Here is a 23,552-nt window from a genome sequence, read left to right as displayed (position 1 = left end):
TCCCTGAATAGTTTCTGCCTCTGAGGTCAGTGGGGACACAACACACAAACCACACAGCGTTCAAACACAGTACATCGTCTTTTGTTTCCAGGACCTGGAGCAAAAGCCAGAGGCGTTTCTCTGGGGCGGGAAAGGGTTTAATCACAACGGTAAATCTTGAGGGTTTCGGTCATGCTGGGGGTATGTTGAGTACTGTATCCTTCACAACAGAGGTGTGGGCCATCTCAAGGATGGGGCCCATGGCAGGGGCACCCCTGGCGGCCGCTATGGGTGGCACTGTGTCACATGTTTGACAAACTATGTACTTAGCGAAAGAGTAAATAATGTAGGAGGAAAACAGTGGAATTTATAAGTATGATGAAATACATTGCAGGGTAACAAAAAGTCAGGAACTTAACCCGACAGGCAGTACCTGGGTGTGCAGGATCCCGATGGTGAGCTGGGGCTTCTGAGGTCCGTTGGGGTCTTGCATCCCAGACAGTTTTGCAGAACGCTGTTATCTGTGAAGTCTAACCTGGACTTCATTTAAAGAAACCCAGAGGCTGTTAATGGACAAAAAGGGGAATCAATTTGCATTGTGGCATAAATATCACTTAAAATAGCGCTTAGGAGAGCATTAGTACCAAGCTTTGGAAGACCATCATTTATGAGCATTACACATTGAGGTGCTGAATTTGAGAAACCTCCTCCAGACTTAAGATCCTCCTCAAGTTGTAAATCTCATCTGCATTGAATTCTCCATTGAAATTTCTCACAAAAGTAAAAGCTTGAAAGCACTAAAATCCATCAATACATTCCCTTTTAAATCCTTACATCTAACTTCTCTTCAATTTCCTTTGCCTTCAGGGTCTTTCATATTGCTGGTGTTTCTTTAGACTAGAGCCAAAGAAACAGCACTTTCCAAAAAATACATGTTCTGTGGCCAAAAGTTTTTACTGGTAGACACCTGGCATGATGAGTTTAGAATCCGGTATTTCATCATCTTCTATGGCAGAAACTGAGTCCACAGTAAGAAAATGAGGATGAAGCAGTGAAAATATTGGACTTCAGGTTATACTGTCAGAGGCTATGTGGTTTAGAGAAAAGAGCCCTTAGCCTAAAAGTTCACGTTCTTGTTCTGTCTCTGCTTCTTACTAGGTGTGTGATGACTGGCAAAGTCACTGAGCCTTCTGAAATTGAACTTCATCCTCCCTGAAGGGAATCTGATCATATTTTCCCTGCCTACCTTCACAGGGTTGTTATGAGCATCAAATGAAATAATGTACATAAAAATGACTTTATATAAAATGCACAACAGACACATGGTTCTGTTACACGGTTACAAGTCATTTCCCTCATCTACTGAGCCTGGGAAGGAAGGCAATGTACATACACACTGAAAGCAAGCATTATCTTCAGGCTGGCCACATGGTCACATGGCTATGCTAATTTTGTTCTCTGAGTACACAGAATACTATTGTGGGCTAACACTAAGCAGGAAGAAGACGATCAAGTTCCCTTACATCGTTCATTACATTGGTAACCCATGTTTGTGTTCTAAAACAGTTATGGGTTGGAACATATTAGCAGTTTGTATGATCTGTTTACTAGTCATGATGTGCATTGTTTTAAAATGAAAGAACGTAGAACAGAAAATTTCACAATGCATCCCACATGGTAGGGTAAATAATATTTCAGATCTGCATGTGTATGTGTGTGTGTATTTGTAGTTTTGTACTTGATCATTAAAAAAATGCATTTTTTCCCCTGAAAAAAAAGTAAGTACTTTAGAAGTGACCGTGAGGGAGACATAATCCATCTGATCAAATCTAAGATAAAATGAAACAGGAGAAAATCTACCAAAGAAATTTCAACAGAATCCTTTTTCATTACCCGGAACTTTTATTTTGTACTAACTGAAAGAGCTCTTTTAAACTGCGAACGAACCTGGGACTCCACTCCTTGGTCTAACAGATGAATCTAGCAAGCAAGCTGCATAGGCAGAAAGTCAGGACAATAAAAATCCATGCCGAGCTGTTAGGCTGTGAAGCAGCCTTGCAGGCCTCCTAAGCTTGAGGCTAAATGACCTTGCAACCCATCCCCTCAAGACTGAAGACACCAGCAGGACAAATCAGCCACAGGATGAGGTAACGGGACCTCGCTCTCGCGTTTCCCAGCTGCATTTCTTAAAGATTGGGAGAAAAAGTGAGGACCCTGGTCCATCCACACATAGATAACACCAACATTACATGCCTTATTTGGCACATAACCAAAAAGTTATTTTTCATGCTATCCTTGACGTATGTGACAATTAGATGTGTGAGCCCTGTACTGCACTGACGCTGCTTTGTTAAAAAGTATCAACACTGCACTCAGATCTGTAGGCCTTGGAGCAGCTCCTCAGGATACTCTGCTGGACTGTTTCCCAGGATTCACATTCCTCACCTTGATAAGCTCCTTTAATTAACCTTTACCCCGACTTTATTTCAGTCAACAAAACCTAGGTAGATTTTTATCATAAAAGAACACAAACTTATTTAGAAATAGATTTTTATCTCATGTTACCCTTGTGCAAGTATAAAAAAGAAAATACAAGTGACATAAGTCAAGGTATTCTTACAACTTCTTCACTTTTAGAATCTGCCTCTTTTGAAATTTTTCACATCAGAGTCATAGGCTTTCTTTTCCCCTCCCTCCCCCACTCCCAGCCCCAGCATCGTCCTCTGTGCCAACAAGAGCATTTCGTTTAATAAGGCAGCAAGTGCTCTCTTATCTCTGGAATTTTTCTTCCAAGCCATTGACATCCACTCCGCCAGTTCAAGCGCAAGCAATAATATCTGCCTCAGTACTGCGCCCAGCCGACAGTGATTTTAAGATACAGCCCAATGTTCAGAAGTGTTCAAAAGTGAAGCAATGTACAGCTTAGAACTGATGAAATATGGTAGTAGTTAAGAGATCAGACTCTGGCGTCAGCCCAGACGTGACAAACCAGCTCCACCATTCGAAAGTATGTTGCTCTTAGGACAGTCACTTAATTTCCATCCCCTAGGTTCCTCATCCATGACCTGGTAATATTTACAGTATTTCTTTTTTCTTTTGCTAAGGAAGATTCACCCTGAGCTAACATCTATTGCCAATCTTCCTCTTTTTTTTTTTTTTTGCTTGAGGAAGATTAGCCCTGAGCTAACATCTGTGCCAACCCTCCTCCACTTTGCATGTTGGATGCTGCTGCAGCATGGTTGATGAGTGGAGTAGGTCCATGCCCGGGATCCAAACCCATGAACCTGAGCCACCAAAGCAGAGCATGCAAAACTTTAACCACTCAGCTACGGGGCTGGCCCCAATAGTATTTCTTATTTAATTTAATTCTTATTTAATTATTACGGTTGTGGTGAGGATTAAACATGCTTCATGTAGAACACTCAGCAGATACCCAGCAAGAAGGATGCATTCAAGAGATAGGATTATCCCCTACATGCCGTTTGACCACATTTTCATTTAACAATAAATCTTGAACATGTTTCTGCATCAGTATACATGGCTCTACTTCATCCCGTTTAATAGTAGTCAGGAGTTTTTTCCTGCTCTTTTAAAAATTAGTTTCTTAAATTTTAATTTTTTTCAAATATCGCATATAGCAAAAACTCAGATTATATAGAAAGATTTTCAAATGGCCAATCTCCACCTGATTTCTTCTCACTTGATCTTTTCCTATCTCAATTCCACTGTCCAGAAACCCCGTTCCAGCTTAAGAAATAGAACGTAACCAATACCCTGGCAGCACCCGTCCCCCGATGCTGAGCGTCCTCCCTTTGTCTTTTTCTTCCTTCCCACAGAGGTCACCGCCCTCCTGAATTCTGTTTGTTGCTCCTCACTTTTCAATTCTACCACATATGCATGTGCCACAACCAATACGCTTTTCATTTTGCATGTTTTTACGGTTAATATATGTATTCATACCTTATATATTATTTTGTGACTTGCTTTTATGAGTCGATCTTATGTTTTTGAGATGGATTTATGTTGATAGTTGTAGCTGTAGTTTATTAGTGTTCATGACTGGATAGTCATCCATTATATGAACATACCACACTTTATTTATCCATTCCATTCTCAGTGCACTTTTAATATCCCCCTATTTTTTATTGCTATTAAAGCTACTTTCTTTATGGACCATTTATTCCTGTATGGCTTCTTATTGAGAGAATTATAATGATTTTTTAAAATTTGACTTCACTCCAGGCCCTACGCGTTCTTTCACTCAATCATTCTGCTGGTATCTTTCCATGGACACTCTCTGAGGAAGGCTGTTTCTCCCTGCTGTGGAATGTCATAGAAGGTTAACTTTTAAAGAAACATTCTTATTCACGAGAAAAGGGCCCCTAATTTTTTAAAAGAGATTTTAAGTATAATTAGAATATAATAACAATGAAACACTTCACGTGATTTTCAATATTCCTAACTTACTCCAAAAAAAGCCTTATTGGTATCTATTTATTATATATTAAAAAGTATAAAATTATTCAAATTACGTTGCTGAAAAGTCACAGAAGAAAGTTGTGTCAAGTGGGTGTATACGGTCAGTGAGGACAGAGGGTGCCCAGAGTGTAGAAAACTATTTCTTATCACTGAAACCTCTAACTCTTGATCTTTAACCATCAGAATCAGTTCAGGTTAGCCACTTTAGGTTAATTACTGATGATCACAGCTGCAAACATGTGAAATACTGTGCCCTTTCTCCTGTGGCAGACAGCAGCGTGTCTAGACGCTCACATGCTATGCGCACAGCCACAGAGGGCTCGGAGGCGACGCACTGCAATGCGGAGAAGCACCACCATAGCAGGTTCCTGGGACAGTATATTTCCCTTTCAGTTTATTTCTTTAAGGAATTAACTTTTTACTTTATTGATGAATTGGATCTTTCAAATCATTACAACAAAACGTTACACTATTCATACTAATTAGGGGACAGACCATTCCAAGTACAGACGTCCCTCGATATCTGAGAGGGATTGGTTCCAGGACCCCACCTCCAACACAAAATCTGAAGATGCTCAAGTCCCTTATATAAAATGGTGTCGTATTTGCATATAACCTACACACACCCTCCCGTATACTTTAAATTCTCTCTAGATTACTTATGATACCTAACACAATGTAAATGATATGTAAATTGTTGTTATACTGTATTGGTTAGAGAGTAATGACAAGAAAAAAAAGTCTGTACGTGTTCGGTAGAAACACAACCACTGTAGGCCTTTCCATCGGCAGGTGTGTTGAATCTGTGCACGTGGAACCCACAGATGGGGAGGGCCAACTGTAAAAGTTCTCAAATAACACCTTGACCTGGAATTTTTAGTTTGGCCAATGAGAGGTTTTGCCTGGCTGGGTTTAAATTTACAGGGTTAATTTGCATGACATCATTAATGTGCTAAAAGACTTTCTAAAAAGCTAGTTTTCTAAAAAAGAGTTAAGCAAGACCCATGTTTTAGCAAAAATGTGGTCTATGAACATGATGCAATGTATATAGAAGTGTAGCAATGTAAACCTGAAATTTACACAATGTGAAAAGCAGTATGACCTCAATAAAATAAAATTTTAAAAGATTATATAATCTACAAAAAAGTCTAATTTTTTTTCATTTAGTATTTGTCATAATAAACATTTATTTAACACTTATTCTGTGCCAGAAGTGTTCTATGTGCTTTCTATGTATTTACTAACTTATCTCCTCAAACTCTATAAGTGAGGCATCATGTTTCTAACAGCCCATTTTACAGATAAGAGAACTGAAACACAGAGGGAACTTCCCCACATTCACATGGTTAACAAGGGTTCTTAAAATCCATTTGATTTCATAGTAAATTCATATGTTGAATTACGCATTCAAAAATTCATATGTTGAAGCCCTAGTCCCCAGTTCCTCAGAATATGACCTTACTTGGAAATAGGTTCATTGCACTTGTAATTAGCTAAATTGAGATGAGGTCATACTGGAGTAGGGTGGGTTCCTAATCCAATAGGACTGTGTTACTGAACACAAACACAGGTTCATTTACCCAAAGTACAGCAAAAGCCAAGCACTGAAACCTCAGGCTTGTAGCAGGAAAGAGGTTTATTAAAGAAAGGCAGCCAGCCGAGGAGAGGGGGCTAATACTTAAATTCACCTCCTCAAAGTGAAAAACTAGGGGTTTTTATCTGGGGTTTTGGTAGGGAGGGGACAGCTCCTGTTGGGGTTGTAGGTAGGAGAAGGGAAGCACGTGCTGGGGTTGTAGGTAGGGGAGGAGAGCAAGTGCTGGGCCAGCATGTGGCCTTGCTGGTTGGTGCCTTCCACCAGCTTGTGTTTGGCCTGTGAGATTGAATCTTTTTCCTTGACTATCTGGACTTTTCTGGTAAGTTTCTATCCTTGGCCTGAGTTTTTCAGGCCTTGTGAGGCCCAATCTCCTTTTTTCTTGACCATCTGGACCTTGACTTCCTGGCAGAAACAACTCATTCATTACAGAAAGATCTGGTTAGTTTTAGTAGCTGAGTATGTGCATGCACAGCTGCAGTTAGCAGAGAGCATCTCAAATTTTTTCTCTCTCTCTTTTTGTTTTGCTCTAAGTCAGAGAAGATTTAACTCATCTGTTCTCAGTTTCAACTGTTGTCCTTATAAAGAGGGGAAATTTGGATAGGCACGCACACGAGGAGGATGCCATGTGGAGATGAAGGCAGAGATGGGGCGATGCTTCTACACTGCAAGAACCACCAACGACGGCCAGCAAACCACCTGGAGCTTGGGGACAGGCAGGGTACACAGTCTCTCTCACGGTCCTCAGAAGGAACCAACCCTGCTGACACCTTGATCTCGGACCTGGAGCCTCCAGAATTGTGAGAATAAGTTTGTGTTGCTCAAGTCACTCAGTTTGTGGTACTCTGTTAGCCTAGCCCTGGCAAGCTAACACAGGGGTGGAGCCAGGATCAAACTGGGCAGGAAGGCTCCAAGAGCCCGTGCTTATCACCTCCCTCTCTGCCTGTCCCACAACGGAGCTAATCAAAATAAAAACAGACACGACCCCCCAACCCAGCAATAAATGGCGCAGGAGTTACCAGCTTTTAAATCAGGCAGACAAGCAACACATTGAACAGCCTTTTCCTGTATCTGTACCACGTGCCCTGGAACACCCTCCTTCTTAATCCCTAAGTTACTGGGGGTTGTTTGAGCGAACGCTCTGGCCAGGCCCTTTTCATGGACCCCCAGGACTGCATTCACTCAGTCCACCTGCCTGACTCTGAGCCTGTGCCCTTACTAGGGCTTCAAAATCCAAATGGTTAATAAGTAGGAGATTCTTTAAAGCCCCACCACTATTCTGAGGTTAGTAATATCTAGATCTGTGCTGTTTCCTTTGGGTTAAGATTAAAAACATGTGTCCTACGCGTGACAGTAGGGACAGTGGTCCTCTCAGTAGACATATTAAACCGCTACTGACAGAAGAAGGAAAATGCTGTCCAGGTGGCTGGAAGAGCCTTTGGAGAGCAAGTTCTGGAATGACGTGAGCGAACGCTCGGCCAGGGGAAGTTGGGGAAAACTTGGGGCAAGGGGAGCTGCGACCAAGTCGGCGCCTGGTGCGGGGACGGCTGCCTGGGTCGCGCCTTCCCCACCCCCGCGCGGGGTGTGGGAAGTCAGGGTCAGGGTCAGGGTCAAGGTCCGGCGTGGACCCGCCTGGAGGGCGGACTGGAGACCACCATGATTCGGGGGCGGGGAATGGCTCTGAGGGCTTCGAACTTCTTTTGTGCATCTCGCCACTGGCGCATCTCTGGGCCAGCATGATACACATTGGCACAACTGCCAGTTCCGGTGTTTTAGGCGTTGTCTCCACCAAACTGGGAAGTTGGGCCCGGGTCAGGGCGCAAGGGGGCGTCTCGGCGCCATTTCCCCCGGGGCGCTCGGGCCGCGGACTCGCGGAGGGCGGGGACTTGAGCCTGGGCGCGGCGGTCTGGGTCGCCCACCGGGCTTGCTGCCGCGGGTTTGCGTTAAGCGCCTGGGCAACTGGGTCCTGGGAAAACAGCTCCTGCCGAGCTGGCGTCCGCCCGAGCCCGCGCTTCTGACAGAGGAGGGAGGGAGGGAGCAAGGGAGGGAGGGAAGGAGGGAGCGGAGGGAGGGAAGGAGGAAGCGGAGGGAGGGGCGACTTGCTTCTTGAATCGCCTGCATCCCAAGGGCGCACGCTCTGTCTACGCTGCGCTGCAATGTCCGGAGGGTCAGCCAGGAGCCTGGGGAAGGGTGAGGCCAGCCCGCCACGAGAGGAGGGGGTGATTTCGGCGATCCTCGGCCGCGTGTCTCGCTGCGGCTGCTCCGGAGCCAAGCCGGGGAGGGGCCCACCGGGGGCGGCGGCGGGATAGGGGTCCCGGCCGCTCTCGGGGCCGTAACCGCCTCCGCTTGTTCCCCGCAGGAAGCCCGCCTCCGGGGCCGGTCCCCGAGGGCGTGATCCGCGTGTACAGCATGAGGTTCTGCCCGTTCGCGGAGAGGACCCGCCTGGTGCTGAACGCCAAGGGAATCCGGTGAGGCCCGAGGCAGGGCCGCTGCCCCAGCCAGCCCGGAACCAGCTTCTGAGGGCGGCGGGGGTGGGAATCTCGAATAGGGCCCTCAGAGCTTCCTTTACTGCAAAATAAACTATTCTCAGCCTTTTTGGGGGACACGTTAAGTTATGGACCCTCTCCCCGGGGTGAGGGGTCGGAGGAATGCCACAGACTCCACCAGTCTACGACACCCTGTTTATATTAAACCTGACAATTTCATGGATTAGAAAAGCTGGGGATCCAGTCAAGGCAGTAATATGCGGAGATCACTGGACGGGTCATCACAGGCAGCAGCTTTTTGTGGGAGACCCCTGATTCCTGCTCCACTGCCCTTTTGCTTTCACCCTACTTCTCTATTCATGTCTGGCTTATCTGATACTGTTTGCTGAGTATATGGTCCCTTCTCGAATGGTCAGTAATTTACTCCACTACAGAGACCAGATCTTGACTCTCCTGGCACAGTGCCAAGTTCACTGTACTGTGTATATTCCTATAAACTGGGTTGTTGGTTGAGTCAAAGAAAGTGTTGGTGCCTGAAAATTCAGTCTTTTGCGAAGCCTCATTGAAGCTAGCATGGTTATTGACATATGGCTTATCCACAGGAAATATGCAATGTCACTCTGATTTTCTCTGTTGCCAAATATTTGGAACCACCTTCCTTCCAATGGGCTTTGGAATCTGTTGAACCGTGGAGAACCACGGAGTGGAAGTTTAAAACAGAGCCTGCATTCTTAAGAAAAATTCCATCTAAGTGCTTAGGGTTTATAAACTAATTTTAGTCTTCTATGGGGAGAATTAGGCAGGCAGTTCTTTTCCCTAAAACAAATGTAAAATGCATTCTAAAGAAAAAAAATTTTGGATTAGCCATCACTTCACTAAGATTTGCATCTTTTTTGGGTGAAATTGATTGTGAACACATAGCAAAATACTCAGCATTTAGTCACATTTATCCAAAACACTGTATTTTATCCAAATACTGTACTATTTTCTATATTAGTCAGAATTTTTTCATTGCAAGTAAGAGAAATCTAATTCAAGTTAGACTGGATTGAAAAAAGACATATCTTGTGCTCAGAGTTGAAAAGTCCAGGAGCAAGACACAGCTGGGTTTGGGAGCACTAAGTCCTGGGTTATATGCCGCTCTGGAATTCTAGGTTGAAAACAACCCTACCTTACTTACTGGGACACTTTTCCAAAGGGAAATTGAAATGATTTTACCAAAAGTATGTGTGTAGGGGTGAAGAGTGGTGACAGCTGCCAGGTAGTATGAACAGAGGTCTACTACATTCATGGATCAGTTTTCAGTTTGAGGCCCAAGAGACTTTCATCAGAGAGGGACTAGACTTTTACAAGGTGAATGTAAGAAAGCATGGTTTTCTTATCTTCCAACTTGTTGTGGCAGGTGTGTTGACTTGTTGGTTCCCAATGCCAGGTTACCAAAATGTAAGTATGTACTGAGAACCTTCTTTATTATGAAAGCCTAGGCTCCATCTTTTGTTTTCATAGTATAAAGTGTCCGAAATATTGGTAATCCCTTGGCAGGTGGCCTCATTTTCTTGCAGTGGCCTGTATCTGAGAGTCCGGTACTCTGGCAGCACATGAACCTTTTAATACACACACACACACACGCTAGTGTTCAATCTGGCTATTCTTTTGTTTCCATAGGGGATTACATATTTAATCCTCAACTAAATGCTGTTCTAGCTACTGCAGAAATAGGAAACAAAAGGTGTTGGTGTGTCTTATTTTTGAGTCACTAATCTGTTTTATTGAACAATTACCCAGCTTTGACAATTATATGGGACCGGCTTTAACAATTACATGCAACTGTCCTTTCTCTTATTTCCTCTAAAATCTCTCAGGCAAGATACAAATTAGATCTAATTACAATCTGAATATAACCTGAACTTCACCTGTTTTTCTCCTTTTGGGTTTACTTTGTATGATTTACCCATGTAACATTTTTTAAAAACATCAATGCATGGAAATTTAATCTGAAAGTTTATTTAGTGGGTGGATTTTTTGGATTCCTTAATATCCTTGTAAAAAACGAGGAACTTTCTATTGAAATTAGCAAAAGCAATTGAATTTATCATGATTCTCGTATAGTAGCTAGTAGACACAATTCAATTAGTTGCCTTATGTAATTTACAATTAAGATACCTCTTAGCCAAAAATGGAGTATCTTATTGATAATCGTGAAGCATTTCTACTTATTTTATTCGTTCATTCAACAAATATCTACTGAGTACCTATCTGAAACTATTTTGATTTTCTTCATAGCATTTAAATCTATTTAAGATTTGCTTTTATGTGCTTATTAACATGAACAAGACACACAAGATCCTTGCTTTTGTGGAGCTCACGTTCTAGGGAGTTAACATAAGAAAGGTGTCAATAACGGAGCAAAGTAATTTCAGATACATATCAGTTCAATGAAGAAACCAAAACAAGATGACCATGCAATCGAGACTCTCAGCAGCTTCAGACTGGGTGGTCAGGGAGGGCCTCTCTGAGGATGTGGTGTTTGACCTGGGAAGCCAGGCAGAGAAGGCAGAGGACCAGTAAGCACAGACGCTCTAAGGTGGGAATATGTTTGGCAAATTCAAGGAATATAAAAAAGGCCCATGTGGCCAGATCATAATGACCAGAGGAAAGGTCGTAGAAACAGGTGTGACAGGTAAGCAGAGGCCATATCAAATGTGCCTTGCATGTCAATGGAAAGTGTTTAGAGTTTATCCTCTTTGCAATGAGGAGCAATCGAGGGGTTGTGAGCAGGAAGTTGGCCTTTTTGTCAATTTACTTTTGTCAAAGCTCCACCTGGCTGTGTGTGGAAAGTGGACTGTAGGGAAGCCACAGTGGAACCAGAGAGGCCAGCTGGGAGACTGCTGTAGAGATCCAGGTGGCAGATGGTGTTTTGGATGAGGTGGCAGTGGTAAAGCCGAGAAATGGATAAAGTCAGAATATGATTTGGAGGTCTACTGACGAGTCTTGCTGATCCGTTTGACTTGAGGAAGAGGGGGCAGAGGGCAAGGAATCAAGGCTGAGTTAACTCCTAAATTTGGGGTCTGATCAGCTAAGTGGACAGTACGGCAGTGAAGATTTATTCAGAAGTACAAAAAATGTTTCACTCTCTTCATTGTCTTCTACATGTCTTCCAGGCATGAAGTCATCAACATCAACCTGAAAAATAAGCCTGAGTGGTTCTTTGAGAAGAATCCCTTGGGTCTGGTGCCAGTTCTGGAAAACAGTCAGGGTCAACTGATCTATGAATCTACCATCACTTGTGAGTACCTGGATGAAGCATATCCAGGGAAGAAGCTGTTGCCAGATGACCCCTATGAGAAAGCTCGCCAAAAGATGATCTTTGAGTTATCTTCTCAGGTGTGTGCATAAGAAATTTCAGCTCCTATTTGATTGTCTGGGAAAGATTTAATTTCTCCCTGATATCTGAAGGATATTTTTGCTGGACAGAGTATTCTTGGCTGAAGATTCTTGTCTTGTAAAGTTTTGAATATGTCGTTCCATTCTCTCCTAGCTTGTTAGGTTTCTGCAGAGAAATCTGCTGAAAGCCTGATAGGGGTTTCTTTGTAGGTTATTGTCTTCTGCCTTGCTGCCCTGAGTATTCTTTCTTCGTCATTCATTTTTGACAGTTTTACTACTATATGTCTTGCGGTGGGTCTTTTTACATTGACAAATCTAGGAGATATGGAAGCTTCTTCCACACATATTTCCCTCTCTTTCCCTAGATTTGGGAAGTTCTCTGCTATTATTTCTTTGAACACGCTTTCTGCTCCATTCTCCTTCTCTTCTCCTTCTTGAATACCTATAATTCTTATGTTGCATTTCCTCATTGAGTTGGATATTTCTCAGAGACTTTCTTCACTTTTCAGTCTTAGTTGTCTCTTTTGCTCTATCTGGAGCATTTCAACATGTCTGTCTTCAATTATGTTGATTCACTTCTCTATGGCGTCCACTTGAGCATTCAGGAAATCCATATTTTGTTTCTCTCTTCCATTGTGTCTTTCATCTCTAATATTTCTGATTAATTCTTATAGCTTCAATCTCTTTTCTGAAGTAGCTCCTGAGCTTGTTGAATTGTTTCTCTATATTCTCTTTTACCTCATTGAGTTTTTTGATGATAGCTATTTTGAATTCATTGTCGTTTAGCTTACATATTTCTGTGTCCTCAGGACTGAGTTCTGGGTTCTTGTTGTTTTCTCTCTGGTCTGGAGATTTGATGTACTGTCTGATGTTGGAAGGTTGGCTCTTTCTCATTCTGATATTCTTTGGTTGCAGTTACAGCCAGTGGGTGGGAGTCGAGGGCCACGTATTCTGAGCTCTCCACCTTCAGCTGAGATGGCCCAGCATGGTGTGGGTTGGGGGAGGGGTGCTTTCGCCTGCAAGCAGTCCCAGGTTTCTCAATCAGCTCTCACTATCTGGTCTCCTGAGGTCTTGGCTTGATGAGGTCACCCTGTGTGAAAGCTTTTGCCCTGTTGGATGGCTTCCCCCTAGGCTGTAAGGGCCCTAGGGAGTCCTGGGTGATCCTGCAGATGCATGGCTACTCCCCCACTCCTTCCCTTATGGATCCTCCCATGGCAGTGACCACAGTCTTTAGGGGAGGGAGTGAAGATCTCTCTTACCCTGTTCCACCTCCTCCGAGGGCATCTCCAGCCTCTCTACCCTCCGTCGTGTGGCTGCATGTCTCTCTGAAGTTTTTGTATTGTTAGGATATCTTCTGTTGGAGTATGGTTGCCCCTTTTTGTTGTATGTTGGAGGAGAGGGTGTCCCAGGCAAGTTCACTCTGCCATGATGCTGATGTCACTCCTCAGGTCCTATTTGAAAAACCTTTGTTTTTTAAGCAAATTGGTGCTGTCATTTATGGTTCAGTGATTTGGGAAAGGAAAACAGAACAGGATTTTGCTCCTGTTGGTTCTGATATGTCCTGCAAGCACTTTCGTGATCTGGTTTCTGTTTACCTCTCCTCTTCACTTCTCCTAGTGTTTTATATTCCAGGCATACCGAATGTTTTGTTTTCCCAAACTTGCCACCTTCTTCTCAACTCTCGCTAGAAGACTCTTCCCCTTTCTCACTTTGCCTGGTTATCTGCAAGTCCTGTTTCATGTATCTGCTCAGATAGCGCTGCCTTCCAGAAGCTTGTCCATGCCAGGTTAGTGCCAGCTCTGTGTTCCCACATGTGCTAACTTTTCCTGGTCGGTGACTGCCTGCCTTCTTGCCTTTGTGTTGCACCAGGGCTGTGAGCTACTTGAGGGTGAGGGCCATGTTTCCATCACCGTTGGCTTACTGCCTAGGTCTGTGACCAGCTCTGCCACTTGCTAGTTGTGTGACTCTGAGCAAGATACTTGTAACTTTATCACTTTAATAAAATACCTAGAGCTGAGTCCAACATATGGTAAACAGTCAGTGTTAGCTCTTGTTGTTCTAGCCACAGGCTCTAGCAGTGAGCAGCTACTGTGTGTTGGTATTAGTTCTCAGCTGACTGAGTAAATGCCATGAAGGACTGTTTGTATCTTAATTAGCATGAATGTTGTAAATTAGTTCAAACAATTAGTGTTAACAAAGAAACGACCAACAGTAGACAACAAGAACAGCAACATCAGGTTATATCTCTATAATCCTGTGACCTTGTCAAGATGTATGTCACCATGAGCTAAAAGCTGGAGATGCCCACCATTACTTCCCTGCTCACATTCAGGGAAGGGGTGGCCTTAGGGACCATACGACCCTGCCCTCCTGGCTACAGCTCAGCAAACCAGAAATGCATCCACTCACATCCCCAGCCCAATCTTCTTCTCTCCTGGGAACTCAGCACTGAGACACAGAAGACTAAGACAGTAAAAGTACTGAAGCTTTGGAGCTGTATAAATGTATCACTGCAGACTTGACAAACCAAAGCCATGTAAAAGGTACATTTTTAGGGAAGCAGAAATTAAGAGCATTGCAAAGGGAACTGATATATGGAACATAATATGGATCAAACATTTAAGGAGCAGAGATGAAAGACCAGACAGGCCCAGATGGAAATATGGATGGAGGGGCTGCCTACAAATCTTCAGTTCCAATAAGGGCAAGCTGTACTGACATCAATAGGATTTCAGGACATTCTCCTGTAGTTTTACAAGTGCCTGTTTACTTAAACTGGGGTGAGTGGACTTCTGTTTCTTGCAATGAGGCCATACCAAAGACCGAAGTATTAAAATACACGAATATCACCACCACAAGCATTAAGGCATCTGACACTACACTTGTCAAGTCATCCCGTAGTCAGCCCCTTTGGAACAGTCTTCTCACATCCTCCCCAAGGTAGAACTCAGAAAAATTCTCTTCCCCAGCTCCCTTTGCAGCTGGGGCCAATGCCTGGGACCTACACTCTTCCTGTCAGATGCACACCTGGAGGAGTTTGATTCAGAAATGAGCAATGTGGGGCTTGGTGTGGGGCACTGGTTCTGCTGATCAGTGGCTGGTGACAGAGCTCCTGGCCTTCAGGAGCCATGGTGGTTGCAAGATTAAGATCCAGAGTAGAAATGGCTTCAGTGCTAGTGGCATTAGTTACCTTAGTGTCCAACTTCTGGCAGTGGCACAAACTTAGCATTTAGTGCTCAGCTCACTGGCAGCAGTGGGTGGTTCCAGTCAGGTCAATTCTGAGCATGATTTTGGCATGTTCTAGCTTAGTTCCAGGCCTATTTGTTCAGCCTCTCAACAATTCGATGAGTCACTCCCTGTCCTTTTAAGACATTTTTGGCTCAAACTCACCAGTGGGTTCTATTATTTGCAACTTATAAAATCCTAACCAATGCAGCATCTTGGGTCACAAAACTCTTTCCAAGATCAGTACGTGACCTCTGTGAACCCAGGAATTGGTACACCTTTGAAGTTTCTAGAACACCCTGACACTGGGACTATGAGGGTCTGTCGTGCTTTCATGTGAGGGGGCTTGTATATCTAACCTCACACTGATAAACTAAGAAATTATTCTCTCTCTAGATACCAACTTTGCTAATATGCTTTCTTCGAGGACAAAATAAGGATGACTACTCTGGCCAAAAAGAACAATTGCATAAAGAATTCAGCAAGCTAGAGGAGGTAAGCAATCATTTCTCCTAGTTTTTATCAGAGTAAATGATATACTCTGTCCACCCTCTTCTTCCTTCTACTGTTTTCTTCATACTCCCATTTCCCAAATCACTTTATGGCAATTAGTAATAATACCAAATAAGGCATTTTAGTTTACAACAGATTGTCCTAAGCTGTTGTGTTTAAGACAAACCAAAACACCTAAAAGTATTTTGTCATGGGTTTGCTTTTAAAACGTTTTGTCGCATTGATGTTAAAATAACAAGGAAAAAAGAAAATTTCACTGTTTCTATATGTCACCTGTTTTCATTTTTCCATGCTTGTTTCCAGTCCTTGTCCATATATTAAAAAAAAAATTAACATAACTGTAATCAGAACATAGGTACCACACAAACAGTTTGCCACGAATCATATAAACACTTGGGGAAGCCCGGATGTGTCTTTATCTCCTTTAGGGGAGAGCTGGGCCTCTTGGCCTTGAGACATTCCATTCACATACAGCCTTAGGTTTTACTGAGAGAAGACATAGTTCCTGTCTTGTTAGGAATACATGCTAACATTTTATCAGTAAGTATGAAGTTTGCTGTAGATTTTTTCAGAAACCTTTTTTTAATGAAGAAAGTTCTATTACTAGTTTGCTAATTTTTTAAAAAGTCATGATTGAATGTTGGGTTTTATTGACTGTTTTGTCTGCATCTATTAAACCTATTGAAATGTTCGTAGGATTTTTTTCCGTTTAATCTGATGAATATGGTGTTATTGACAGATTTTTATGGTGTTGCACCATCCTAGCATTACTGGGATAAAACCTACTTGTTTTAGTGGATTTTCATATATACTCTAGAATTAGTTAATATTTAAAGGATTTTTGCATATTTGTTCATAAATGAGATTGGGCTATTATTTTGTTCTTATAGTGTCTTTATTTGGTTTTTATATCAAGGATATTCTAACCTCATGAGTTGGGTTACTTTCCTTATATTTCTAATTTCTGAAACCATTTGGTAGGGTTTGGCTGTTTCTGTAAAACATTTGAGCCTGGTCTCTTTTATGGGGGTCGATTTTTCATTAGTAGTTCAGTTTCTTTAATGGTAGCTTATTTGGGGGGTTTATATTTCCTCTTAAGTCAATTTTGGTGATTTATAGTTTCCTTGAAAATTATCCATTTCATCTTAGTTTTCACCTATATTGGCATAAGGATGCTCATGTCTCCTAATTTTTAAAAATCTCTACATATAACTGCTTGTATACCGGTGCTCATTTCCAATATAGTTGTATGCCTTTTCTCTAGTTTTCCTGTTCAGTATTGCTGATGTGTATCTTATTAGTTTTTTCATAATTAGTAAATGTTTTCTTAATCCTCTAGTGTTTGTTTTACAACTCATTATTTTCAGCTTTTATTTTTACTTCCTTTCTTATAATTACTTTAGATTTACTATTGCTTTTTTACTAACTAGCTCAGGAGTTGAGTATTTAATGCATTTATTTTCAGTCATTCTTGATTTTTTAATGCATTAATGACCACATCCATTTATGTCTAAATAACACCTTAGTTGCATCCCATAAGTGTGAATATGCAGTATTTTCATTGTTCAGTTCTAAATATTTTTTTGCAGTTTCCATTGTGATTATCTTCTTTGCCTATCAATTAATCATTGTACTAAACTACCTAAACTACCTTTTTGCTTTTTTCTTAAGTTAATTACATTATAGTCAGAAAATGCATGTGGCATATTGTTTCTTTGAAAGTTAAGACTTCTTTTGTGGACCCAACTGACAACCTGGAAGAGCCTGTGAACCCCCTCTCAGAATAATGTTTTTAAATGCTTAAATTAAAATATGTGAGATTAACTGTACTGTGGTTTATTGCCTTTTTCACAGTGGAAATATCTGCTAAATTTGGGGTTAGTGCCAGGGAGGGCATGTAATTTTTTTTCCACCTAAGTTCACAGACTTTAGGTTAAGAACTCATGTTTTAAAATGAGTAGTACCTTTAACATGTTCCAGGGCTGACTGAAACTACCATACTTAATTTATCGAGGCATAATATAATGACAGGGACTGCAGCTGAAGGACAGACCCAGACATCATCGTACAATTCTGAGTGCCCAGTAATTGCAAGGCACTCTGCTGGACAGGATGAGGTAGAAAGTAAGATGCAAGATTCATTAGGTTGTAGACAAAAGACAAATACTCAGGTAGATAGAAACACTCCACAATGCAGAATGTCGTATGGGCTCTCAGAAGAACTATGGAAGTTTTATAAAGGGTAAGTTGGTGTGGTGTTAATTAATGAGATAATATTCTCAGTTCCCGCCTTTGGCAAAACCATAATACCAATTTGCCTTAAATTTCAGAAACATACTATTTGTGCTTGGTTTTCAAATCATATTTGGCATCCGTTTAATAGTTAATCCAGTTATTTCCAGTATATTTTAAGTAAATTTTTAATTGAAGTATTATATGCAGAGAAGTACCCAAAGCATGAGTACAACTTAACGAATTTTTACTAAGTGAACACAGCCATGGAACCAGTACCCCTTTCAAGAAACAGAATGCTAGTTTGGGCTATTTTTTGTACTTTATACAAATGGTGCATATAATAATGCACTTTTGGGTCTGGATTCTTTCATCGAGTATGAGGTTTGTGAGGTTCATCTATGTTGTGTGTAGTTCATTCCTTTCCTTTGTATAGTGTTCCAACATATGACTCTACCACAATTTATTTACCCATTTTACTCCTGTGGATGGTAAACATTTCCACTTTGGAGCGAATACAAATAGTACTGCAGTGAACGTTGTTATACATATCTTTTGGTGAATGTATGTTCACATTTCCAAGGAGTAACATTACTGGATTATGGAGTATGCATGCACTCAGCTTTACAAGACGCTGGTATAACATGCTTGTACCAATTTACACTCCTACCAGCAGCAGTTCTACATCCCTGTTAACTTTCTCGTGTTCATTTTAGCCATTCAGAGGGATGTGTAGTGCTATCACATTTTGGTTCTAGTTTGCATTTCCCTGAAGACTAATGTAGTTGAGCACTTTTTCCAATGGTTATGGGCCATTTGGACATCCATTTTGTGAAGTGCAGGTCCTGCTCGATTTTCTAATGGGTTGTTTGCCTTTTTTCTTATTGATTCCCAGGAGTTCTTTCTGTATTCTGAATACCAGTCCTTTGTTGAGTGTGTGTATTACAAAGATCTTGTACTCCGTGGCTTGTTTTATTTTTGTCCACTTTCCAGTTTATTTTGTTGATTGTTCTGCTTCATCCCAAACTAACAGATTCTAAAGCTTAAACTGATCAAGACAAAAAGCCTGCTTGGATATGTCAGGGTAAAAGCTGCTTCTCTCACCGCTCTACTTAACTTGCCTACATCATCTTTGATGATGTGTTTTACTAGATACACAAAATAAGAAGTACTCTTGTCGTTTAATGTTCAGGTTCTGACCAACAAGAAGACAACCTTCTTTGGTGGCAAAAATATTTCTATGGTTGATTACCTCATCTGGCCCTGGTTTGAACGGCTGGAAGCAGTGGAGTTAATTGAGTAAGACATTTGAATATTCTGTGCATAATTCAGGATAATGATGATTTGAATAGTATATATTGATCTTTTTCCTGAACAAAAATTAAAATATTTCATACAACTGGTATGAATGGGAACAAGCAGACAGGAGGAGTCTTGGACTACCCAGGGCATGTCGGATGCCTATACTCAGCATTCCTCCCCATCTCCGGGGGCCAGGGAGTTCTGTGACGTGTAGTAAAATGTTTTAAAAGTAATTTACTCCTTCCCTTCTAGTTAAAAATCCAAAAGGATGTACATTTCTGTAAGGATGTCATGCAGGATTGTATAACCAATGCTACCTCCCATTTACCAGGAAGATTCCCATACTATTTTCCAAACTCCATGTTTTGAAGTTTGGCAGCCACCTTGGCTTGCTCCCACTTCTTAAAGCTTAGAGCCATTCAGGGTTACTTTTTGTCCCAATTTGGCCATAGATTGGTTGTCTTTCATGTTCTCATTTTAAAAAGTTATCAGTCTCTCAATTTGAACAAGTTCTTACGCTAATGGAGCAAGTCACTTCACTCTAAGATTCCTCTTCCATAAAACAAAGACCTCTAAATATCTTCCAAATCTAATGTTTTATGATTATGTGCATTTAAAGAAATATTTTGAAAAGTTAGAAGAAAACAAAATGAAACTGCAGAGTCATAATGATGATATATAGGAGACTTTGCAATGCCTTCCTAGTTAACGTAGCTCACCCCTCCATTCTTTCCACCTCCTACAGCTGTGTAGACCACACTCCAAAACTTAAGCTCTGGATGGAAGCCATGAGGAAAGATCCCACAGTATCAGCCCTCATCACTGACGCGAAGACCCTTCGTGGTTTCACAGATCTCTACTTGCAAAACAGCCCTGATGCCTGTGACTATGGGCTCTGATTGGGGCAGGAGTCAGCAATGGAAATATGTCTGATATTTCCCTTCACTAAAATGAATAATAACATGATTTTATTTTAGCAAGTTCTCTAGCGTCTCATTGGATCACTTCTGATTTGACATCATGGCCTAACTATGGGGTTTCCTCAAGTCCTTTCCTGCAGAAATGTGAACACATTTCTTGTCTTAGGATGCTCAAATGACTAGGATGCTTTTGTCATAGTCTATGTTGAAAACCTCTAAATCATCATCTCCAGTGAGAGTTGAGAGTTCAATATAGATTTCTAACTGTCCATAGGACATTTCCACTTGGATACCCTGTTATCATTTCAAGAGATGCCCTTTCAAGTTTGTCTTCTGCGTTCTGCATCAAGAAACTTTCAATTCCTCATTCTTTCCTTCCCATCATCAACTTAATTTCACTACCTTTCTTAACCCCGTTGTCACCACTGAAGACCAGACCCACATCACCTCAAAGCCAGGTGACTAAGTGGCCTCCCATTTGGTCTCCCAGTCTCCAATCTCTATCCCCCTCAAATCCTTCCTACCAAATCCCACGGTGGGCACACGGTATGGGCACTGTCAATACAGCACGTAAGGCCGGATGAGTAATTCAGAAATATTAATGCCATCTTCCATACACTTCTATAGCCCATTGGGCTTCTAACTATCTAATTTTTATCATCGAATCACATCCATCAGAAGGCAGGTCGGAGAGCATCATTTCATTCTACAGATGATTCAACTAAGGTCCCAAGGCTGAGTAAACCCTTAAGATGCTGGCAGAAAGGACCTGCAGAACACACCCAGCACAGTGCTCTTACTATAGAATAGGGGGCTGTCGACCCGCCCAAGACAGGCTGGTTTCCTGTACTTACTCTTACACATAAGAGCGCATAACAATCACCTAAGGCTCACTGCCGGATTTCAGATCAGTAGGTCCGGGGTGGGCCGGGAAATCCATATTTGAAATGAGCCCCCCGCCGCATGGTGATGCAGGCGATGCGAGGGCCGCACCCTGAGAGGCAGCTGAGAACGAGCTGACTTCACAAACAGCCTCCTGCCGCCCACTGTCGGCCGCACCAACGCCCAGGCTCCGGGCGGACACATCTCCGCCGCCGTCAGCCTGCCCCACACTCCAGGCCCGGGTCGGCGGCAGGCTGACTCTAGTCGGACAAGAACTGGGCACCGAAGTGCACAGCCAGCCACCAGTTGGCTTCCACTTTGGCCAGCCACAGACACGGGTGGGGACTGGCGACTACTGTAGCCAGGAGCTTGTAACGAAGCCGCCCATTGGCTCACTCGGCATTACTTGGCCCGAAAGCTTCCAAAGGCTTCGAGGATTGGCTGAGGCTCTCGGCGCCGCGGCCAGTTGGCGGGTAGGATTCTAAGGGGCGGGTTCTGCTTGGGCCCCGCCTCCCTCTGCGGCCACCGCCTCTCCACTTCCGCTTCCTTGCGCCCCAGCGACAGAAGTGTCAAGGGGCGTCTCTCCCTTTGCCACCACCGGCTGGGTGGGTCAGACCTGTGCTGCTTTGAAGGGAAGAGTGGTTTGAGGTCAATTCTGAGTTTGGGGATTTCGGGGCCCAGGATTGCCAACATTTTATTTTGCCTAACACCTTTAAAAGAAAGCTCAACTACTTCATTTCATCAAAGATTTTAACATCAAAAAACGTACGAGGGTTATAATCTGAGAATAAGGAACAGCTCTTTAAAGCGAATATCTTTGACGTAAAGGGAAAAAACCTCGTTAAGTTGTTATTGTGTTTGTCATTTGGCTGGAGACAGATAAAGACCGCAGAGCACTAGTTCTCAGCTGCTGCATTGGGCACCGCTAGGTTGGCTAGTTGTAAGGCGCTGACAGCCAGGGGAGTTTGGTCCTCGGGAATGTCCTGTCTTTGTGAGGTCTGTGGGTCTTCCCTGCTACATTCAAATAATAATAAAAATAATAGCTAGTCTTGAATGCTTACTAGGTAATAGGTGAACGCAAAGTATTAAATGCATCTCATCCAGTATCTGAATTAATCCTCCCCAAACCACACGATGTGTTGGTACTATTAGCTCAGATTTACGGACGACAATACCAGGGCCCAGAAAGCTGTGATTTGCCCAAAGTCACCCAGCTAGTTAATGCCTAAGAGGAGATTCAAATCCAGCCTGAACTCTTAGAGTCATTCAGACCATTCTTGAGATAAAGGTTTACATAGGCTTCTGCCCCAGTCTCTTTTTTTATTTATCAGCTCTTAGCATTTAGAGGCTGAGCCAGGAGAGGCTTTGTGACACACCACTGTAATGCTTGGAATTTAACAGGAGTGTTGATGTTCCTTTTCCAAGCTCAAGGTGTTTTGTTTGATCTTACAAATATTTGACTTTAGGATCTTGAAAATCTGCCTTTGCTCATTGGAATGCTGTTATATCAGAATGTTTAAAATTTTTTTCTTTGATCCCTCAAGCTTTAAGGAAAAATGAAGATAGGAAAGCAGAATCAAGTGCTTAAAGAGAAAGTCTCCTGTGACTCTGCTTCCCTAGTGGGAAGATGAGTTCCTCCTCTGACAACTTTAGTAATCTTATGTAGTGTGTCCCAGATTTGTGGTTGTGTGTCTGTGTGGGAGGGGATTGGATAAAGGTGATCAAAAGGTACAAACTTACAGTTATAAGATAACTAAGTACTGGAGATTAATATATAGCAAGTTGACCAGAGTTAACACCGCTGTATGGTATATTCAGAAGTTGCTAAGAGAGTAGATCCTAAAAGTTCTCATCACAGGGAAAAAAAAAATTTTTTTTGTAACTATGTGGGGAGATAGATGTTAATTAAATTTATTGTGGTAATTCATTTCACAATATATGTATGTCAAGTCATTATGTGGTGCACCTTAAACTAATACAGAGCTGTATGTCAATTATATCTCAATAAAACTGAAAAAAACATGTCCCCAAGACATTAGAACACAGAATTCCCTATGATCCTAACTCCTGGAAACAAGTGCTGAATGTAGGCCCATCCGGAAATAGAGCCTTACCCTCACTTATCTCACTCTTAGAACTTGATGAACAATATAGGAACAACCGGTAAGATAATCTTTCATGCAAATTAGGCTTCTGAAATATTAGGAGGAATGTCCTCCAGTTTCTGCCACTCAGAGATTGTATGAAAAAAATTCTTGAAAAACTGCAAAATGCAAACTCCATTTCTTCTCCTCTTGTCAAAACAGAGTCTCATGTAAATCGAGTGAAGAAATTACTTCTGTGGTGGCATTCTTTTCCTAGAAGGCTTAAGTCATTATTACCCATGACTCCACATTTTCAAAACAGATCTGATTATATTTCACGTAGCTGGAAACCAATTTGGAGTAGGTTTAATATGCCCTTAATATACCATTGTTTCTTGCTTGAGTGAGTCAGTATAACAGAGGTGTAAACATGATATAATAACATAGAAGGAAAATTTGCAGAGAGGATTTCAAA

General features: G+C 42.2%; 1 protein-coding gene across 1 annotated transcript; it reads left to right on the top strand.

Annotated features, from left to right (window-relative positions):
• The first annotated feature begins 7,705 nt into the window (after window positions 1–7,705).
• Window positions 7,706–20,167, top strand: GSTO1 (glutathione S-transferase omega 1). Its single transcript, XM_014844716.3, has 6 exons — window positions 7,706–8,239; window positions 8,409–8,517; window positions 11,697–11,919; window positions 15,541–15,639; window positions 19,082–19,188; window positions 19,937–20,167. Exons 1-6 carry the CDS (start codon window positions 8,206–8,208, stop codon window positions 20,088–20,090), a joined length of 726 nt encoding a protein of 241 aa, XP_014700202.1. The 5' UTR covers window positions 7,706–8,205; the 3' UTR covers window positions 20,091–20,167.
• The last annotated feature ends 3,385 nt before the right edge of the window (window positions 20,168–23,552 follow it).

Source organism: Equus asinus, chromosome 2, assembly GCF_041296235.1.
Source record: "Equus asinus isolate D_3611 breed Donkey chromosome 2, EquAss-T2T_v2, whole genome shotgun sequence".
NCBI lineage: Eukaryota > Metazoa > Chordata > Mammalia > Perissodactyla > Equidae > Equus > Equus asinus.
This window is presented reverse-complemented; position numbering and strand designations above follow the sequence as displayed.

Excerpts from the sequence above, each read along its gene's own strand:
- GSTO1 (XM_014844716.3), top strand. The coding sequence starts at position 8,206 with ATGTCCGGAGGGTCAGCCAGGAGCCTGGGGAAGG. Across the intron at positions 8,240-8,408 it reads AGCCAGGAGCCTGGGGAAGG|GAAGCCCGCCTCCGGGGCCG; the intron begins GTGAGGCCAGCC and ends TGTTCCCCGCAG. Across the intron at positions 11,920-15,540 it reads TCTTTGAGTTATCTTCTCAG|ATACCAACTTTGCTAATATG; the intron begins GTGTGTGCATAA and ends TTCTCTCTCTAG.